This window comes from Falco naumanni, chromosome 1, assembly GCF_017639655.2.
Source record: "Falco naumanni isolate bFalNau1 chromosome 1, bFalNau1.pat, whole genome shotgun sequence".
Classification (NCBI taxonomy): Eukaryota; Metazoa; Chordata; class Aves; order Falconiformes; family Falconidae; genus Falco; species Falco naumanni.
This window is the reverse complement of record NC_054054.1, coordinates 96,176,863-96,198,494: the sequence shown is the minus strand read 5'-3', so window position 1 is coordinate 96,198,494 and position 21,632 is coordinate 96,176,863. Positions and strand designations below refer to the sequence as shown.

Below are 21,632 nucleotides of genomic sequence, written 5' to 3'. Positions count from 1 at the left end.
CTTGCTGCCGGGACGCGCCGCCGCCGGCTGGGCCGGGCAGGACCGGGCCGATCCCCGCCGCCGCCGGTAAGGCCCGTCCGGGCGGGTCGGGGCTGCGAGTGGCCTTGGCGTTGCAAAGGGGGGAGTCCGCCTGTGCCCCCCCGTCCTTGCTGTGGCGGGCACGGCCCTTCCCGGGGGTTTTCCCCGGGGGGAGCATCTGGTACCGGGGGGTGTAGGGATGAGGCTGGGGACCTCCACCATCTCCAGCTTTGGAGCTGCGGACGCCTTTGCGGGTGGCGGCAGGGAGCGGTGGTGGCCGCCTCCTTTTCCTCCTCCTCCTTTTCCTCCTCCTCCTCTCTCCACCGGGCCGGATCGGCGCAGCTTTGCAGCGGATGGCAGCAGCGAGCACCCTGGGAATCGTGTCCAGCTCCTCCCTGACACCGCTGCTCCGGTTCGCCTCCATCCCTCCTTCCCCTCCAACCCCATAACCCCCGGCCCTCCCCAGACCGCACCTTCCGCCCCCTTTTCCTCCACTTTTTAGCTTTTTATCCCACCCACCCGACCACCGAGCCGCTCTCGGCCCAGGGCGCTGCTTGGCCGGTGCCCAGCGCTGCCCGTTTCCCCCTGGTTCGCTTGTGGGCGGCTGCGGTCACGCAGGCTGGAGGGTGGCCCACCCATGGCACCCCCTGTGCCATGCCTTCCACACCCTGCACTGTCACCAGCGGAGGGTGGCCCACCCATGGCACCCCCTGTGCCATGCCTTCCACACCCTGCACTGTCACCAGCTGCTTGGCCAGCATAAATGTGACGATCGGGTACCACCCTCGGGCCAATGCACAGCACCTCTGGGTGCAGCACGGGAGCAGGTGAGCAGCTGGCGGGGTTTAAGGGAAGTCAAGCTTTTTGCCTTTTTTCTGTGTTAATTCAGATCCCACCCCACCATCGCTGCCGCCAGTCAGACCCACGGGTGACAGCGAAGGCACCGTCCCACCCCGGAGCCTCCCAGTCCCACAGGACACAGCTGCAGATTTCCAATCCCTTTTAAATTTCTTGGGATTTTTCTTGTGTCGCCAAAGTGCACACTGACAGTGCAGCGGGGTTAGTGGGTTACCCCAAATTAATACTCAAGAGGGCAGGGGACAGCGAGGTGTGACAGGCTGCTGTACCTGTGATTTATTCTTTTTTTAAGGGGTGGGGGGCTCTGTTTCAAAGCCAGGCTGTTCTCCCTTCTGCTTTCATACAGTTTTGCTTGAGTGCTCGGTTTCAGCTTTGTTCTGGGAAAGGTGGGGATGGACTCTCAGGTCATGAACCTCTGAGTTTTGGCTCATTGCTCAGGACATATGGGCTGCTCACATGTCCCGGCATCACCCAGCTGCTGGGGACCTCCCTGCTGGCCCTGCCACCGCCACAGCAAACAGGGATGAAGATTCTCACCCAGATGTGCAGATTTCTGCTTTGGGATACAGGATGGGTGGAGGCATCTAGGAGGGAAGTTTGTCTTCATGTGTGCTTCTCATTTTATGAAATATCTTGGAGTGTATGCAGCAGGAGAGGGGAGGAAGGAGTAGATAGTGGTGTCTGGGGTCAGGACAGGCTGGTGAGGACCTGGCATTGTTGTTCCCCCATCCTGCTTCCCTTTCCCCACCACCTCCCTGCAGCAAGTAAAAACCCTGTTCCCCCTCTTCTCGCCCCACAGCAGAGGCCGACATGACCACATCTTCTCTGTGCTAGGGCTGTCCCCCACCACCTTGGTGACCCCCCAGCCCAGTGGCGAGGATGCGTGCCTGGAAGGCAGTAGCCAGCACGCTGGCACTCAGCGGGGCTGATGTGGTGGTCACCACACTGCTCTACACCCATGGCCGGGGTGGCCGGGATGTCCTGCAGGACCTGCGGCACTTCAACATCTTCAACTCACTGCTGGACATCTGGGGGGGCTGCCTGTACCGCAGCTGTGTTCTGCTGGGGGCCGCCATTGGGGTGGCCACCAACACAGCCTACGGCCCCCGGCGCCTCAGGGCATCGCGGACCTTCATCGCCGTTGTCTGCCTCCTCATGGGCATCTACATGATGGTGAAGCTGCTGCTCTACTCGGAGGTGCGGAGGACCATCAGGGACCCCTGGTTCTGGGGGCTCTTTGCCTGGACCTATGTGGCGCTGGCAGCCACCTTCGGGCTGTGGCAGCTGCTGGCCTGTGTCACCTCCTCCCGTGAAGCGCTAGGGCCCAGCTCTGAGTCCCGGGCCGAGGCGGAGGAGAGCTGCGATGGGGGTACCCCGCGGGACAAGCGGGAGGAGGCAGCGGGTCCCACCATCCATAAACTGCTGTCCTACACCAAGCCAGATGCCATCTTCCTGGGCATCGCATCCTTCTTCCTCCTTGTGGCTGCGCTGGGTGAGCGAAGGGACCTGGTGGGGCTGTGGTGTGCTTCCGCCCTCACCGGGAGGGAAGGAGCCGTGGGGGGCTTGCAGTACTCCAGGACTGTACCCTGGGACATGGGTGGCGTGTCATGGGCTGGGTAAAAAATGAAATAGGGCAAAAATAATGCAATAGGGGATGAAATACACTGGGAAATGAAACATCCCCATGTGCCACTAAGGACTGCACCTCCTGAAACACCTTGTGTGATGGCCGAGTATCTCATGGTGGGGATGGGGTTGTCCACAGGCCATCACAGTTGGAAACACAAGTGCTGTGCAGGTCCCATGCAGCTGAAATCCCGTGTCCTGTGCTTGTCCGGTAGGAGAGACCTTCCTGCCCTACTACACGGGGCTGGCCATTGATGGCATCGTGGTGCAGAAGAGCATGGACCGCTTCTCCACGGCAGTGCTGGTCATGTCGCTGCTCGCCATAGGAAGGTAATGGCAGGGGCTGGTTTTGGCCCTGATGAGGAGGAGTTTGGGGTTTTCCTGCAGGAGCTTGTGGTGGCAGTGGGCGCAGACTGTCTCGCTTGCAGCTACTCCACCAGGTCCCTGCCAGACCCCAGGGATGCGCTTTGCTTTCTCTGCGCTGTCACTCTGCAGAGAGACCATGGTGGCAGTCATGAGGCTCTTGCGTAGCCCTCCACATCCGTCTGCTGGTGCAGGGGGAGCAGGAGTGGACACAGGGAATGGGCTCCCCAGGGAACGCTGTCCCAGCAGCGCGGCTTCCCCTCCCGAAACTTGTCCCCGCCAGCGGTAGGGCCAGCTGTCCCTGTGATGGCAGCATGCAGAAGAGGTGGGGGCTGGTTTAGCTATTGCTTCCCAGGGTGGAAGGTGGTACCAGTGCAGCCTTGCCCGAGCCCTTGGCCCAGCCGTCGGGGGGGTTTGTGTTGCTGAGGAGTGGGTTTCGTGTCCATTGGTCTATAACGTTTCTTATCTGCAATTAGCTCATTTGCCGCAGGTATCCGGGGCGGCGTTTTTACGCTCATATTTGCAAGACTGAACATTCGCCTTCGCAACTGCCTCTTCAGGTCGCTGGTGGCTCAGGAGATGAGTTTCTTTGATGAGAATCGCACAGGTTGGTTCCTGTTTGGCCCGGATTTGCTCTAACCCCTCTATCCCACCCCGGTATTTTTTTCCCCTTGGCTTGCCCTGGGACACAGCATATTGGGGACAGCTAGAGGCAGCACCCAAGTGCTTGTGTTTAGAAATAGCAGTGGAAAGCTCTTCCCTTTCGATTGCCTCCTGCTGTGGGGTTGGGACAGGGTTGCCCAACCCCGAGGATGTCCCATTGCCACCAATCAGCCTGACATCCAGCAGTCCCAGGACTGACATGCTCATCTCCGTTCATCCCCAAAACACCTACTTTCCTCCTCCTATACCCCCCGTCAGTGCCTGCTGGTCAGCTGCTCTCCGGCTCTGCTCCAGGCATTGGAGATCTCAGATGCGTGAAGCTTGCTGGGTGTGCTTATCACTTCCCCTGCTTGCAGTTCAGTCCTGTCCCGGTCTGTGCCGCTCCGGTGTGGTCCCAGCCCACTGTAACTCTTCACACATTTAATCTCATCTTGGTGGTATTTTTAGTTTTGAGGCTGTTGCCGTATTTAGCAATCGCTGCACAGTGCCCTGGTAGCTGAGGACAGCAGACATGTTATTGTAAGTGGGATATGGGTAACCCTGGCCTTACACAAAAGCGTGGGAATTCAGCTGGACTCTAAGTATTTTTTGTTTATATATATATAAGTATAAAATATATTTATATCAAAGTATAAAAAATACGGGCCAAGTATTTAGGAATTTAGGGTGATTTTTGCTGGCTATAATGTTCAGCTCCACCAAAGGGTACCCCAGGAGCTTTACCCCTTAGTAGCTGGACCCATGTCCTCAGGGTCACTTGGATCAGCTCCAGGCTTTGGAGCACATGGCTAAACCCTAACAGCCCTCTCCAAACCCTAACATTCCTCTCCAAAGCCATCTCATGCTCCACAGGGCATGCTGTGTCTGGCCCTGGCTGGTCCTGCTGGGATGGTGGGACAAGGTGCCAGCAGGCCCTGGTGAGCTCCTGGAGGGCTCCTGACACCATTTAGAAATGAACTCAGAGTTGGGTTGACAGCTTTGTCTTCAGCAGCCCAGCAAACGCTCCACCCATGCACTTGCCCATCTGTGTGCCCACGGGGTACCCTCTGGTGCACAGTGCTGCTGCCATCCCCTTTGTTGTCCTGTAGCATCCATGGTGACCCAGGGATGTAGCTCATGCCTTCAGGTGCATTTCATGTCCCTTGTGCATGCAGCAATTCAAGTTCCTCTTTTTGCTTCACATCCACAGCAGTGGAGAGTCGCCCCCCTTCCATGTAACCTTTCAGACCCCCAGCAAGGGGCTGGGTTGAATGGGGAGCTCTGTCTGTCCCCTGGCACAGGACATGGGACCTACCATAGTGACATGTCCCCACTCTCCCTTTCCCCAACCCCTTGTTGCTGCAGGGGATGTCATCTCCCGCCTGACATCGGACACGACCATTGTGAGCGACTTGGTCTCCCAGAACATCAACATCTTCCTGCGTAATGTGGTGAAAGCCACGGGCGTGATCTTCTTCATGTTCAGCCTCTCCTGGAAGCTCTCGCTCGTCACCTTCATGGGTTTCCCCATCATCATGCTGGTGTCTGATGTCTATGGGAAGTACTACAAGGTAGGCAGTAGCAGCTGGCACAGCCACGGTATGCCACAATGCTGGGCTGTTCCCGTGGTGAAGTTATTGTGGAGTTTGTGGGTGGCCTTGGAGCTGGTGGGACTGATGCTCGAGTGCTTTGCTGCCAACAGCAGGGGCAGGAAGGCAGCATTAAACTGTATGGGCAGAGGAGCATAGCCTTGGCTCTTACCTTGCCTCATGCTCAGGAGTGGAAGCATCTTGGGTCTGACAGGAGAGGGAGCTTGGCTGTGGGGTGGCCCGTATTCACCTGCCTGTCCTCCTGTGATACCTCCCCTCCCTCTGGAGGGACTCGGTGGGGGTTAAACCCAGTGCCAAGCTCCCTGCCTCCGTCTGGGGTCAGCGTGGGCCCAGGGCTGTTCCCTGTGGCTAATGCCACATCCCATGGGCCATGCAAGTCCCGCAGTGCTGGTCCCTGTGTCAGGTATGAGTGGTCTCCACTGGGCCTGGGGCACAGCATGCACAGGTGCTGCCAAAACAAGGGTCCTTGCTCAGCTGTGGGTCCTCCTGCTGGTCAGGCACTTGTGGGAGGAGTGAAGCTGCCCTTGGTCACCAGACCTGTCCCTGACTTGGAAAGTCCTGGAAGGGTTCCTGGGCCAGGCTAACCCTGTCCCATCACGGGACCGAGGGCAGCAGCTCTGCTGCAGGCTTCCCAATTGGTCCTGGAGATGGCACTTCACCTCCTGTGACCCAGGTCCCTCGGGGACAGCACAATGAATCCATTCTCCTCCCAGCACGGTGTCCCAGTGCTCAGCCTTGTTGCCCATAGCCTTGGAAAATGTCACTGTACCTTCTTTTCCCAAGCCCAGCAGAGCCCAGGGTGTATGGGGAGATGTGCCATGGGCAGCCCGGTGCCTGCTGAGCCCCCTCTGCCTCCCCCCACTCCCTGCAGAAGCTCTCCAAGGATGTGCAGAACGCCCTGGCCAAGGCAAACAACACTGCCGAGGAGACCATCTCCGCCATGAAGACTGTCCGCAGTTTTGCCAATGAGGAGGCGGAGGCGAACGTGTACTGGCAGAAGCTGCAGCAGGTGTACAAACTCAACAAGCGGGAGGCCATGGCTTACACCTACTATGTCTGGTCCAGTGGGGTAGGTGGCTGGTGCCAGGGCTTCCCTATGCAGGGCTGGGGACATTGCTTCGGATCCAAAAATGCAGGTGGCACTGTGCATGTGCTTCTTCTCCACTTCCAGGGAGCTTTGCAGGGTGAGCCCAGCCTTGATGTCCACTGCCAGTGTTCCTTTGTCCCTTGATTATTATTTTTTTTTTCACCCATCAAAAAATATATTCCATTTCCCCTTAGGGCAGCACTGCATCATGCCACTGAACAGTCTATTTTCTCTTGCAAATAAGAATATAATTGATAACTGCTCAAGGTCGTGGAAAACCCCATGGTTCTGGGCTGCTGCATTGCGTGCCTGTGCCAGCTCATCTCCAGGGCTCCGGCTGGGAAACAGCCGCGGCGTTGGTTGAGCTTCTGCTCAGAAACAAAGATTTTCTGCGTGTGGGTGGTGGCAGGGGGAGACTGCTGGTGTTTGGGGTGGGGTTTTGTTTGTTTGTTTGGGTTTTGGTGGGGGTTTTTTTGGTTTGTTTTTTGGTTGTTTTTTTTCCCCAAAATGCTTTTTCATCACTTAAGATGAGATAGTTTGGGATTTCTCCTGCACCAACTGATAACACAGGCTGTACAAAACCCTGCCATGAGGCTGCCCTTATCTCTGCACATTCAAGGACCTAGGAAGCCTCTGGTGAAGGGCTTGTGAGTTATGGTGCCCTCGTGAAGCTGTGGGAGACTTTATGGCTTCCCAAGTCTGGAAGCAAAATCAGAGCATTTTTAGCATCATTCCTGGTCTCCCAGGTGAAGCCGGAGTGTGAACTGGGTCAGCACGGACCCTGCTGAGTCAAAGGCGGCACAACCCCTCAGAAACTGCTCCTGCAGGGCTCGTGCAGAAAGAAGCTGATGGATTCAGCACAGCCCTAGTAGAGTTTTTCTTGGAGAGAACGCAAAATCTTAAGGTCAGATCATGACAGAGCAATAGGGGAAGATTTTTTTTCCCCCGATATTTTTGGCTGTGTGAATTTACAGCCTGTCCCACAAACGTCGCACAGAGCATGAGGGCATCACTGCTCTTCTGAGCACCTAGGCAGCATGGAACAAAACCAGCTGAATAAAGGCAGGGGCTGGTATTTGTCACATCAGAGCTGATCTGTCTTCTTTCTAGAGTAGGTGGTACCCCCCACACGCTGATTTCAGGCAAGAGTTGAGGTTATGCTTCACGGATTTATACATGCAAGGACGATTTTTTGCATTAACTCTTGGCTTGATTTTGTGTTCTAAATTAAAATGTGTCACACGTATAACAGAAAGTTTATTTTAGTGGCGAGGTGACTGCATGCTTTGGATAGTTTGAACGTAGATGATTATGCTTGAGGACGTTAGTTCATGAGATGCTTTGTTATTTCAGAGAAACTCTCCCTCTTTGGCTGTTGCCCCTCTGGACTTCTGTTTTGTTGAAAGATGCCAGCCCAGCTCCTCGAATCAGCCCATGTACTTGAGTTGCTTTTCCCTTCTCATGTCCATGCTTGCTGGTAGGGCTGTCAGCTGCACGCTGCTGGGGATGCTCAGTTTGGGGCTCAAAAAAGAAATGTCAGTGCATGAATTGTGGGCTATTGTGTGAGTAATCACAAATGTACCAAAATATCAATTGTCCTTGCTGATTTTGGGGTGTTTTCTTGCTTCAGCTGACCCTCCTGGTGGTCCAGGTCAGCATCCTTTACTATGGTGGGCACCTCGTGATCTCAGGGCAGATGACAAGTGGAAACCTGATATCCTTCATCATTTACGAGTTTGTCTTAGGAGACTGCATGGAGGTGAGTGTTTTATCCTTCTGGGCTACCCCGTGTCAGGAAAATGTTTATCTTCTAGAAGGTCACAGGGCAGTCACAGGGCCAGATCCAGTGTTGACTTTCCCACAACATATTTCCTTGGCACCGTGGCTTTGCCCACTGGTGGGCTGATCCTCCCCTCTGCTCCCTGCTCCTCTCCTGCTGTGGCCTCGCAACCTGAATGTGAAGCAGGTCGTCCCCCAGAAAGGCAATTGGGACCAAAGGGGTCAGGCTGGCCCCACTGAACAGCAGAGTCCTGGCTGCCTCCCAAGCACATTTCCTGGCATGAAGGATGCAGGGATTACAAAGCTGCCTGTTAAATTTCAGGCTTCATTAAAATCTTAATTATATTACTTTTTTTTTTTTTTTCCCTTTCCCTGGAATAGACTGCAAGCTGCTGCATTGGCAGCATGTTAGCAAGATGGGATTGTGGGTGGGATGGTAGAGCCCACCCAGGGCTGCTTTCCTCTTGCAAAGGCATAAGTTTGGCTAATCAAGGCAGAAATTGTCAAGCTGAGGTTTCCTCGCAGCCAAGCGTGCTTTCGGCAGTGTTTCTGCCTTTGGGCAGTGGCAGAGCGGAGCTGGAGGCAGCTCACCCAGCTCTCACCATCTGTTTGGATGACTGCAGGCTCTGGTTGCGTTTCCAGGCTGTGGTTTTGGTGTGTATTTTGTTGGGTTTGGGTTTTTTTTCCTTCCTGATGAGAGGGGCAGTTGCAGTATGAGCTGTTCTGCAGCTCTGGGTTTAGTGTTGAAAAGAGCCAATGTGATGGGGGTTTAGTCCAGGGAAGCCAGCGTCAGTCAGCACTGGTAAATCCACTACAACCATATTCCAGCAGGGAACAGCCTTATCATCTGTGAAACAGTTCTCTAGAAGGGTCCAGCCTGGAGCTACTCTGCATTTGAGGCACGTTTATTGGGTTTGCGTGGCAAGGTTTTGGTAGAGGTGGGGCTGCAGGGGTGGCTTCTGTGAGAAGATGCCAGAACCTTCCCCTGTGTCCAATGGAGCCAGTGCCAGCCGGCTCCAAGACAGACCCACCGCTGACCAAGGCTGAGCCCATCAGCGATGGTGGCAGCACCTGTGGGATAATGCATTTAAGAAGGGCAAAAAAAAAGCTGCACAACAAATTGCAGCTGGAGAGAGGCATGAAACTATGTGAGAGCAACAACTCTGCAGCCCCCTAGGCGAGCGCAGGAAGAGACAGGAGGGGCTCCAGGCGCCGGAGCAGAGATCCCCCAGCAGCCTGTGGTGAAGCCCACGGTGAGGCAGGCTGTGCCCTCAGCCCATGGAGCCCATGGCAGAGCAGATATCCACCTGCAGCCTGGGGAGGGCCCACGCCGGAGCAGGGGGATGCTGGGATGCCCTGGGAAGCCTGTGCTGGAGCAGGCTCCTGGCGGGACCTGTGGCCCTGTGGAGAGAGCAGCCCAGGCTGGAGCAGGTTTGCTGGCAGGACCTGTGACCCCATGGGGACACAGTCTGGAACAGTCTGTTCCTGAAGTGTTGCACCCCATGGAAGGGACCCATGCTGGAGCAATGTGTGAAGAATTGCAGCCTGTGGGAAGGACTCACATTGGAAAAGTCCATGGAGAACTGTCTCCTGTGGGAGGGACCCCACGCTGGAGCAGGGGAAAAGTGTGAGGAGGAAGGAGCAGCAAAGATAACATGAGATGAACTGACCATAACCCCCATTCCCTGTTCCTCTGCCAGGGTAAAACCACCAGGTGTGCTAGGGAATAAGCCAGCCACCCGCAGGGGCTGGTGCCATGTGCTGCCACGCATGAACTCTGCTCAGCCGTTAGGTTGGGGAGCTTCTGGTCTTGAGCAAAAAGAGATGAATGGAGGATTTTGATGGAAGTTTGGATCGTGTATCTCCTGGCACATGTCTTCTTTTCCCAATCCATGTGTTTCCTTCTTCTGTTTCCCTCTGAGTCTATCCATACACAAGATCTTTTTAGATGCCCTTTCCCTGGCCACGTCCATATGTTCCCTCCACACCCTGCAGAGGGGGAAGAGCTTTTTTCCTGTGTCTGATGACTGTAGTTAATGTCAGATGATAGACTTGGGAATGCTTCTGCCATTCTCCTTATGAGTGGCACCGACTGACTTCTCCATCGCATGTGAGGGTCTCACCATTGTCTCTTCCCTTCCAGTCTGTCGGCTCTGTCTACAGTGGCTTGATGCAGGGAGTGGGAGCTGCCGAGAAGGTGTTTGAGTTCATTGACCGCAAGCCAACGATGGTGAATGATGGGACCCTGGCTCCAGACCACGTGGATGGGAAGGTGGAGTTCAGGAACGTGACGTTTTCCTACCGCACTCGCTCTGCAACACAGGTCCTCCAGGTGAGCCCCACAGGTGCAGAGTGCTGCTGGCCATGAGGTATCACGTGCTGCTTCTCCATCATGGCAATAACCAACCCCCAGCCCACTGGAAACATCAGCTGCCCTTCTGGAGATGCGTCAGGGCAGGCTTAACAGCACGCTGGAAAACATTATAAAGAACAGTGGGTGTTTAGGGCTGGCCTTCCTTACAAGGAATGAGATTTATTAATAAAACCCTTGTTCCCTGCTCAGGCATTCAACACATCAGCGTGGTACGTGGCTTTGTGCCAAACTGCCTCGGACTGTTTCCATGGGAGAGGGGCTCGAGTCATGAGGCAGGGGGAAGCAGCAAAAAGCTTAGTTTGCTTTGCAGTTTTTAGAGGTCCTGCTACACCAGCAGGCAAATTTTAAGCAATTTTGGAGGCTTTTCCTTCCTCAGAGGCAGGAGAGATGGGTGATGTGGCACGTCACCAGGGTGGCAGGTCACCGTGGCTGGATTTTAGCTACCTTTCTTGCCTAGTGCCCAAGCTGCTGTTCCAGCACCCTGGGAAAAGCCAGGACCTGAGCACACTCTCCCATCCATGTTGCAGAATGTGTCCTTCACCCTGCACCCCGGCAAAGTGACAGCGCTGGTGGGTCCTTCAGGGAGCGGGAAGAGCTCCTGTGTCAACATCCTGGAGAACTTCTACCCTCTGCAAGACGGGCAGGTGCTGCTGGACGGGCGTCCTATTAACATGTACGATCACAAGTACCTGCACTCAGTGGTACGAGGACTGATATGTGTATTCTAGCTATCGCCTGCTGTGATCAGAGGGGATGAATGGTAGTGCTGCATGTTGCTTTGATCTGGCAGCTTTTGAAATGTCCAGAAATCTGGAGGCTGGAGATGGTCCAGGAAATGAATTCAGATAATTTGTGGGGGTGGAAGAGGAAGGGATGGGGAGGGGGATGCCTTCTGAAAACAGAACAAAAACATGTTTTGCTGTGTATTTTTTGGCCAACGCAATAGAAGCTAAGAGTTTGGTTGTTGGATTAATTATCATCTAAATTTGATTTGGAAAAAGAGTTTTGCTACCATCTAGCACTTTCTACCTTAAGATCTTAAAGTAATTCTCAGTTAATGGGGAGTTAAACCTCGGGATCCTGGCAGCAGCTGGAGCACCAGAGGGGCTGAGTGGTTTGCTTAGGAGAGGGGTCCGGGCCCCTCAGCTCTCATCTGTGTGTCAGCAGAGATCAGCCTTCATCTCCTCTGCAAGTAACTGCCGCCTTTGTTTGCCCCCAAAGCGAATGGCTTCACCAGTCAGCAGGGAAACCTGAAAACAATTGATCAGAGACAGGCTGGAAAGCCAAAGTTAGTGTGAAATAATTTACATTCCCTGCCTGTACTGAGCAAAAATTAAAAGACAAGCTAGTCTTTCAGTTTAGAAAGCCTGGTGTGGTGTTAGGAGCATGGGGAGAAGTCAATTAAAATATGACTCTGTCCCGCTGGCTCGCTTTGTGGCCAGTTCTGAGCAATAATTTGGAGGGTTCAATTTATTTAAATCCTGAGGGTTTGACAAAGCAGGCTGAATGCGAGAGTGAGCAGCAACGGCTGTAAGGTAGGACAGGGAGGCTGTTGCTAAGCAATTAAGGAATTGCGGCAGCTATGTCCCTAACTTGCTAATTTTGGTTTAAAAGATGCAGGAGGGCTCATTCATGTGGCCCAAGCGTGTTTAGTGGCCTTGAACAGAAAATCAGCAAGAGCCTGGGAGGGTTTCTCCAGCCTGCCTTGTCCCAGCAACTGGTTTCCCATTCTGGGAAGAGCAAACAGTGACGAGAATGACAGGTCTGGAGCAAAACCATGGCAGGGTCTTGGAGGGGAAAGCCCATCCCAGATGCCAACATACCAGCATTGTATCAGGTTTCTTTCCTGCAAAATGGCTCCCCAGCAGACAATGCAAATTGGGCTGGGGCTGCCACCAGACACCCCATCCTCACTGGAAGTTCACACGAAGGTCCTTCTATATCTTGGATTAATGGTGGGGCTCTGCCTGCTTGACTCCTTACCCAGCAGTAACATGCCAATGATCCGAGATGCCAGCTGGGGTGTCTTCTGCTGCTGACCCCCTGCTCTTCCCTTCCTTTCTGCAGATCTCCCTGGTGAGCCAAGAGCCAGTGCTGTTTGCCCGCTCTATTGCAGATAATATTTCTTATGGCTTAACTTCAGCCTCCTTTGAGTCGGTTGTTCAGGCTGCCCAGAAGGCAAACGCGCACGCCTTCATCACGGAGTTACAAGACGGCTACCAAACAGGTACCAAAATCCTTCCAATTACACTTGGAAAAGCATTGCCCAGGGAAGGCAGAGACTCTCCCCTTGTGTGGAAAGTCAGGCAGGTAGTGATGGACCCAAGTCCTCATGTCCATGGCAGCTTGATGGTGGTGTACTGGCAGCTACGTGGAGAGGTGCAGCACTGTGGCTGCCTGTTGGGGTGACTGAGGTGCTGCAAGAATTCTGAGCTCATCCCAGGACAGTGTTTCTGCTGCTGCTCTATGGCAGTGGGGTGAGTGTCCCCCATCCCATCCAGACCAGTCTGGCTCCCGGTGCCTGGCAGTGTTACGGAGATGTGGTACTGGCAGTTTCACCATTTTTCAGTGCAGCGATCAGGAGAAAAGCCAAGAACACAAGCAGTTAGCTGTGTACCGCCCCACCTGCAAAGGAAGAAAATAAACTTGTGATAAATCCATAGTAATAAAAGCTGATGTGTTTGTGAAAGTGGGACTTTGTGAGGAGGCAGGTCAGACTGACCATGGTTTGTGTTTATGGGAACCAGCAGAGAGGTCCCTGTTTCCCCTCACTGCTGCCTTGGTTGCCCACCCCCCAGAGCCCAGCTTGCAGGGAGAGATTGCAATGATGTATGGGCAGGGAGGGGGGCTCAGCGTTTGGATGCTCTCCCAGCCTCAGGGACTTCTCTGCATTGTTTCTATGAGCATCAGTCCCTCAGACCCTGGGACGACAGTGGAGAACTTGCTGTTGAAAGGAAGGACGGCAGCCTCCATGATGTTTAACTCGCTTAAATTGCTCTGCCAAGTGAGCAGAAACCATTCAGCTGGTCTTTGCTTCAAAGCATGACACCATGCTATTGCTGTGGCTGGGAGCTGAACTTGACGGCAGCTCTTAATTTTTATTTTGATCCCTCCTTCTCTCCCTTGACCCAACAGAGGCAGGTGAAAAAGGAGCCCAGCTGTCAGGTGGCCAGAAGCAGAGAGTGGCAATTGCCAGGGCCTTGATCCGAACCCCCCCCATCCTGATCCTGGATGAAGCCACGAGCGCACTGGATGCAGAGAGCGAACATGCGGTGAGTGGGTGACTCGAGTGTTTGGGCCAAAGAGGTGGTTGGTTTGGAGGAAAGATTGTAGCTTCAATTTCCAGCCTGTGCACAAGCTTAGTCTTGACATGGTGCTACCAGAGGTTTGAGCAAGACACTAATTCCTGAACAGGAATTTGCTTCCAGCACTGCTGTAGCCACCAAGAAGGGGATAGTCCTGTGCTCACAGCCACCAAAGTCTGACAAACCTGATGAGATGGGGATCTCTGCCAATCTTTGTTAAACATGGAAAGTGTTAATTGGCATACAGCAACCGTGTGCAGCCTTTTAGGACAGGATACAGAGGAAGACCCTAAAAAATGGTACTACGGCAGGGGAAGTAGGACTGCCTGAGCTAAAATGCCAGCTGAGGCATCACAGAAGCCATGCTTGCAGGAAAGGCCCTGAGGTTTCTGTGAACTGAGCTGGTTTATCTGGCTGGGATGTGATGACAAAACAGCTCTACCAGTAACAGTTTGGCCTCACTGGTTTAATGGTGTGAGGGAAAGCTAAGTCAAGATTGAGGTACAAGGATGTGTCTCCTGGTCCTGGAGGACAAGTGCTGTTGGTCGATGGTGTGGGGCAGTGCCAGCATCTGATCTTGGAGCCGCTCACTGGTTTGCAGGTCCTCAGCCACGTGTGGTGTCTGATGCCAGGCAGGGGCTGGTTTTGGCTAGCCAGGGGTCTCAATGTGCCATGTGCCTGGTGGCCATCTACCTGCCTTTAGACCTTAATGTTCCTCGTGGCTGGAGAACCACTCTCTTGCTTTGCTTTGCTACACCCAGGAAATAGCCCTGCTTTTCTGAGCAGCTGCAGTTACTGGGTATTGGCTTCCTGCAGTCCATGCCAACACCATGTGGCCTTCAGATCTGGGGCTGAGCATAACAAGAACCCAGCCTGCAGGATCAGACCTGTGTGCACACCACACCTGTGGGCTGGCTGGCCCGAGATGGGCTTTTGGGCTGCACAGCAAGAGCCAGCAGCTGGGACGGACATGCCGGTGCTGGTAGCGCTGCAGGGAGTCTTGTGTCTCTGTATAGCCCGGGGAGAGCAGATCTCCTGTCCAGAGGTTTCTTAACACAGACCACAAAGCTGCTGTTCTCCCTTCCAAAGCGGAGCCAGTGACGCTCGGGCACTAACGTCTTTTCCTCCCGCGCAGATTCAGCAGGCGATTTATGGTGACTTGCAGAACCACACGGTGCTTGTCATAGCTCACAGGCTGAGCACTGTCGAGAAGGCACATAACATCATTGTGCTGGACAAGGGCCGCGTGGTGCAGCAGGGCTCGCACAAGGAGCTGATGGAAGAAGGAGGCCTTTATTCCAAGCTGGTGCAGAGACAGATCCTGGGGCTGGAGGGGGGCGGCGCGGACAGTCACCAACCTGCAGCCCGGGGAGATTCAGCGAAGGCACCCGGCGGGCTGGAGGAAGAGTTCAGGATAGACCATTCCGTGCCGGCCATGGCGCAGGACGATTACAACGCCACGGCTCACAAGTGAGAGCGGCAACGGCCGGCGCTCAAGACGCTTGCTGGGATGCTGGGACAGGAGGTGGCTTGCCGACAGGCTCGTGCGCTGCAGAATGCCACCTGTTCGCTCACCCCACGCGCGCGCGTCACACACCTGTGCACACACAAACACACACTATAGAGCTTCCTGCATTACTGGCCAGCAGGCAGATGCCGGCTGGTTAAACGGGGAAATGGATTTATTCAAGGGAGTTGGGTCTTTAGCAGTTCCCAGCCTTTCTACTGGGTTTCTTTTCTTACTACCAGTAATTCCTCTCGACTGGGACTTTTCTCCCATTGATATGCATGTGTAACTGCTATTAACTGTAATGGATGTTAAATGCATGCATGGAGGGGAAGACTGAAAACCCCTTCAGGAATTTCAGGGGGTGGCTGTTGTGACTGGATAGAAAAACAGCAACTGTAAACCAAGGTCCTGCTCCTGCTCTCAAATTATGGGGCCAATCCAAAGTCTGCTGAAGTCTGTAGGGCGCTGCCTTTGGCTTCGGTGAAAACTGGATCACTCCCATGGGGCTGAACGCTGGGAGAGTTTTGCACTGAGTGCCTGCAGGCTCAGGCTCACAACCATTGCTGCTGAGCTTGTATCATGTAGTAACCATCCTTGCTAGACTGAGTCAGGGGACTGGGAGGCAGATGTTGCTTTCAGATTTGCTCTTGGTGCTTGGTGGGTGTTTGTTTTTAAGGATGAAAGGTTTTGCCATAATTGGGTTAGGGTTTGGGGGTTTTTGGTTTGGTTTTTCTTTGTTATGATTTGGTTTGGGGTTTGTTTTTTTTATATATCTGTGTGCACTGTGCAATGTCTGTCTGGCTCCAGCATCTGCTGAAAACTGCTCTGTTACTTCAGAATTTTTTTAACTCACAACCCCGGTGCTGGTTTGAAAAAAAACAATACTAAAGACAGGCATAAAACACTAGAAGACAGCACTTTATAAATCCCACCAAAGCTTTGTTCAGCTTCAGGCCATGCTAGTGACTTCACTGCATGGGAAATCCATACACTTTCCTTGAAGTCTGATTTCAGCTGCCTGAACTTTAAAATGTGTTTATTTGAATATTATTTATTAACCTACTTTTAGTATGAGGGATAGAAAGAAATACGTTGCTCCTAGCCCTTTCGGGTAATGGCTGTGGCTTAGTAGTGTTACCCTGCCATAGATTGGTGAAGAAACCTATGCAGCCAGGCAGGTGCTGTTGAAAAATAGCATTTATATGGGGAAGGTTGACTTCAGACTGTGCATAGTTAAGAAATTATCTCAAGCACTTTAGCTCTCATGTTTTCCAATATTTGAATGCTGCTGTGTTTTACTTTTTGGCAGGTTTGCATTTTTGTTGTTGGCAATGTTTTGTTTTCGTTTAGTGATGTTTTACAAACTCTTTAGTGTCCTTGAGGAGGGATGCTCAAAAAATAAAATACTACCTCTGCCACTCAACATCAAGCCAATCTAGTGGGGGTGGTTTTTTTGCATTCAGGATTTTCAAGGTAATGTTATCTGAGCTGATGGCTGAATACGGCTGCACACTGTACATGTTCTGGCTCCCTTGCAGGGAATGACAAGAAGAACCTACAGAAAATTAGGTATGTAAAAGACTACAACATCTGATAATGGCTGTAAGTCATAGCAGTAGGTATAACCCGTTTAAGAACTCGTTTTCATCCTGGATCCCATCCAGTAGTCAGTCTCGCACAAATCAGCAGGCAGTCTAACCCGTTCTCAAAGCACAGAAGCACAATGCTTCGTGACTGGAATCTTTTCAGCTGCTTGCTTTTGTAAGACGATAAAAATCTGTGCCTTGGCAGAATGAGAGCTCTTTTTACCTTATCTCCCTCCACTTAGGAAACCTCTGTTGCACTCTGAACTCCTCAGTTCACCCCTTCAGTAAATGGCCATGCATTCCTGCTTGATGAAAATTTGCACTGTGTATATGAAGAAGTTGGGGGTTCCACTCAGCACTGGCGGGCAAGTGATTAATTCTGCATTTTTATCAGTACCTGGGAGGAGAATGTGGCTAGCGGTTCATACAAGTGAAATTAACTTCTGCTTAATTGAAAAAAAGGGGGGGAAAGAAAGATTGGGTTACCTGGGAACTAGGGAAGCCACCTCACCCTGGGAAGTGCTAGTAGGACGATGCTCATTAGTACACAAGACGCCATAAAAGAGAATTTGATCGTGTCATGTGTGTGTCTCCCAAGCAGTGCTGCAAAAAAGGGAATTGGAGGATACAATCGGATTAGTTTTATTGCAAAGACTACAGTGAATTTCAGGAAGGGAGCCCTGCTTCCCAAGCCTGTTGTGATGGTAATCCCAGCATTGCACTCCCAGGTCAGGTCCAAACAGCTTCAACTGAAATGGCACATTGGAAATGGGCAGATTGTCTCTGGTGGCACCAGTCCAAGCTGATAACAGGGCCCAACTTTGTTCATTGCCACAGGTGCTGAATTCTCTTTTGCATCCAGATAACTCAAGGCTACTTTTCCACTGAGCCTTACATCTTGTGGCTTGAACAAATCCTTTTATTGTGCTGTTGGTGTGTGACAAGTAGATCTGCCTGCATGCTAAAGCCAGGAGGGTGTTCTTCTGGCCTGGAGCTCTGCACACCACCAGGGATCCAGCAGTACTAATCTAATGCAGACATTTCTGCTGGCCCAGTACAAACCCTATGACTATACAGAAAATACTATCTTTCAAAATCAGTCCAACTATGACTTCTTTTTGAAGTGAAATCAGGGTCAGAGATGGCTGTTAGCCAACCTAAGCCTAGCAGTGAAGATGAGCTTAACTCAGTGCAGCAGTGGAAATTGCTCCAGTGCTGGAACACAAGCTGCCTCCTGGAGCTGCTCCATCCCTTGGGTTTCGCTGCCTGTGGGCAGTCTCTGTGTTTCAGGCTATTCTCCTGGAAACAAGGCCACTGTTCCCTCTGAAACCCTGAACTGTAGTATTTTGTGGCTGCAGGTTTGCCCAGAGTTGATATTTACACGGGAGCATGAAAAAATCTGTTCAGGACCTTCTCAATTACAGCGATGCAGATAAAAAATTTCTTCTCCTCAAAGGGAAAAGTCTTTACAGGGAACTCAGGGGTTTATCCAAAACCTTAACTTGGGGAGCACAACTTGAAGACTGTCACGGCAGAATTGGAAGCAATTAGGCATTTGAAAGCACCATTGATTACAAAGGTTGACTGTATATTCCACAGCAGGTTGTTTTCCTCACTATTAATAAGCTCTAACCATTCCCTGTAAAAGGTATAACCACAGCTTTATTTGATTTAAATGTTGGAGAACCCTATCCAAGATGAATTCAAGAGTAGATCTTACAGTCCTAGGAATTCCCCAAGGACACATATTTACCCTGTACCTCTGCACAGACAAGGTATGTGGCTGACTGACCCAGTAAATGAGAACACTGTAATGGAAAAAAACACAGCTGTGTTTATTCCAACAGCTTGTCTCCTGGTGCACCAACCTCTGCCTCAATCAGCAACTGTGTGTTTCAGTAGCTGCACTTTCTAGGCCTTCAGCAGGTCTGGAAATAACCACAAGCAAATAGACAGAGTGCTTCTAGCTCAGGTTCAGAGATGTGTCTTAGTCTGGGGAGGAAAAACAGTATCTGCCTTTCGTACTCTAGCTTCACTGTAAGCTTAAGGCAAAGGAAGTTATTTGCAGGTATATAAACCTGCTCCTCTTATCACACCTGTGGCTCCCTGCAAGGAAGGAGTAACTAACAATTCTTGCTCTGTCTCAGACAGCAGGACTGCTGTTCCCTCTCAAACAGGACCACTGTTTCTCTCCCAGGATGCTGAATATGCAGGTCATTTTCATGTGTGAAGGAATCTGGATTATGAAATCTAAACAGAAGTATGGCCTGTGATTAATATATAGAAGGAAATTAAATTGTAAGTAAGCCTGAAAACTTATCTGTCTATTGAGCAACCAGGCTAATAAGGGTTAATAAAGCCAAAGATTAGACTTGTAAATTCAGTCTCTACATAACCAACCAGTTTTTCCAGAAAAAGAAAATAAGTTGTTGTGAAGGTGACTTGCAAAGTATGTCTAAATCTAATAAATATGCATGGTTCCAGCGCTACTGACTGTAAAAGGATATGAGGTGACAGAGGGAAATCCAAGATCAAGTTTAAGAAAGGGAAAAAAAAATAATCTAACATCTAATTTAAACTAGTCTGGATACCAGTTCTCCCCAAGGCTGAAGCTTGACTCCTTATTCACCATGACAGGGTCACCACTGTAATCTTCGCAATTTTTTTGTTCTATTTCTCCTGTAGTAAGAAATCCTGACTTCTGTACTTTGCCTGCTTACAGTTTTAACGTTCATGAACACTGTCACCTTTCAAAAGGATTTCAGCAAAGGCAAATAGGAACCAGGGCTGGGTAGTTCATAAATCTCAGCCTGCAGCATTGCAATATTTGATAATCCCTGTAGCCTAAAATCCTAGTATATCGGCAATCCTTCATATTCTGTCCAAGTGATGTGCTGTCATAAAACCTTTATCTTTCATGAAGACTGCTGAATGGAAAGGCACCTCCCTACCTGTCCAAATAGAAAATTTAATTATACAAAAGCAGTTGACCCCTAACTTGTCTCTTAGCCTCAGCTACTTTTCTGGCCAACCTGAGAACTCAAATCACACGCAGATGTTCATCAAAGTACTAAAAACCAGACCAGATGTTTAGCATAGACACTTCTCTCCAACATCACTAGAATCCAAACATATCTACACAGGCAGAAGTGCTATATTCAATATATCTTGTACGTGAGCACAAATGAGTTATGTTCTCCTTGTGCATTCTGTGAGGACTTCATGGTTCTGCATTATGCAGCTTCTAACTTTAATACAGATTACCATTGACTAATTAAAATAATCCATTCCTTGATGTCTAGAGCAGTGAACATCCACCAACCCCATACAAAATAAATAAAAATTAGACAGTTACAGAAAATCTCCTTAGGTCGCTCTAAACCATTTTGCCTGATAGCATATTAACAATACAATTATTATCACACTGTAATGCCCTTCAACAGAGATAATTCATCCAGAGCACATCTACAAGCATTATTCAGTGTGAACTTTTTTTCTCCACTCTCACCTGGGACTGAGCACTTACTATTATTCCTCTCTGTAAGCAGAAGGTACTATGGTTGATGGAAGCGGAGAACTCCACTCAGGATCACGCAGAAGGGCAGTGGTAAAACTAGATTTACAACATGAAGCTGAGTCACACTGTTCTCAACCACACTCCCCCCATACCAATTATTTAGCTATGCTATGAAGTTGAAATCACTGACATTCTTGGGAAGAAAGGACTTCATTTAATCCCTCAACTAATTCCTCTGTGTGTGTATGTTTGCATGTGCAGTTTTAAAATCTGGTTTAACACAAGGCTGTAACTGTCTTTTTGAAGGGCATGTGCAAATACGGTATACAATATTGTGTTGGCATGGCAACTATCTACTGGTTTTAAATAACAAGATTGGGCTGTAGTGGCTGTGCAAACCCATGTCACTGTCAAGGGGTACAGATGCTTACTTACCTGTGCTCTGAGCCAAGCACCCCACACAAGGAGGAGTTCAGCACATACCACAGCAACAGGCGGGTGCGTTGAGGTGGATGAGTGGACACATGCCCATATCAGTAATCACCTCCCCACCCTAAGCAAGCTCAGCTCAGCTTCCTGCTGCATAAACACCTCGCTCTTACCTGCCTCTGAATACACTCAGTTTGCACCCTGGCTGTACAGCAGCTCTGCACTAAGCAACCAGGAAGACTTCCCCTAGCAGTGTCTCATTGTTGGTCTTTATTACCTGTGGATAATAATGACAGAGGGGGCTTTTGGTGGGGTGAGAGTCATGGAGAGCTGAGCTTAGTTATAGGACAAAAGAACAAACATAGAGCTGTCATGTCTTCATTCAGTTCTGCCAAGAAGTACTGTGTCACTTCCTGAACGTGACTGTAACACCATTACATTTTAATAGCATTACATCAGACATCGATTCAGCTCACTATATTGCTTCCCCCCCCCCCCAGTTAGATCAGAAATGTCAGCTACAAAGGACAATGGCCATATGGCAGTTCCCTGCCCTGTTCCTTTCGCTCATGTGTTTGTTCTGGTTGTCTCTCTGGTGTTACACACACGGAAACAAGCACACCCATGCCCACTATCCCTTAGGTACAAAAGCAGCCCGGGAAAGTGGTGCATGCCTAGAGATGAATACAACTTAGGCCACGTTAACACAATTAAATGTTCCCAGGCATAATTGTCTTTATCAGCTATGCTAACAGTGTATTTGGGGAGCTACCATTCCAAAGTGTTACCACAGAGCGCCTAGTAAAGTGTTGGTGACTTTAAACAGATATAAATCAGAACAAAATGTAGCTATGATGTTTGAATTGTAGCATTTTGATACATTTAAAAAGTATTTAAGTTTACTATAAAATACATCTTCGATAGAAAG

The 21,632-nt window shown here is 50.9% G+C and overlaps 1 protein-coding gene across 4 annotated transcripts; it reads left to right on the top strand.

Annotated features, from left to right (window-relative positions):
- ABCB9 (ATP binding cassette subfamily B member 9) lies at nucleotides 1-16,595 on the top strand. 4 transcript variants are annotated; one of them, XM_040610425.1, is made up of 12 exons: nucleotides 1-66; nucleotides 1,676-2,368; nucleotides 2,718-2,832; nucleotides 3,342-3,472; nucleotides 4,873-5,078; nucleotides 5,989-6,186; nucleotides 7,835-7,963; nucleotides 10,127-10,315; nucleotides 10,885-11,058; nucleotides 12,425-12,584; nucleotides 13,493-13,629; nucleotides 14,798-16,595. In XM_040610425.1, exons 2-12 carry the CDS (start codon nucleotides 1,756-1,758, stop codon nucleotides 15,134-15,136), a joined length of 2,391 nt encoding a protein of 796 aa, XP_040466359.1. In that variant the 5' UTR covers nucleotides 1-66; nucleotides 1,676-1,755; the 3' UTR covers nucleotides 15,137-16,595. The 4 variants fall into 4 exon arrangements, with proteins under 4 accessions (XP_040466359.1, XP_040466388.1, XP_040466367.1 ...); XM_040610454.1 differs by having other exon boundaries at nucleotides 14-66; nucleotides 1,679-2,368; XM_040610433.1 differs by lacking the exon at nucleotides 1-66 and adding an exon at nucleotides 709-845.
- Nucleotides 16,596-21,632: the final 5,037 nt, after the last annotated feature.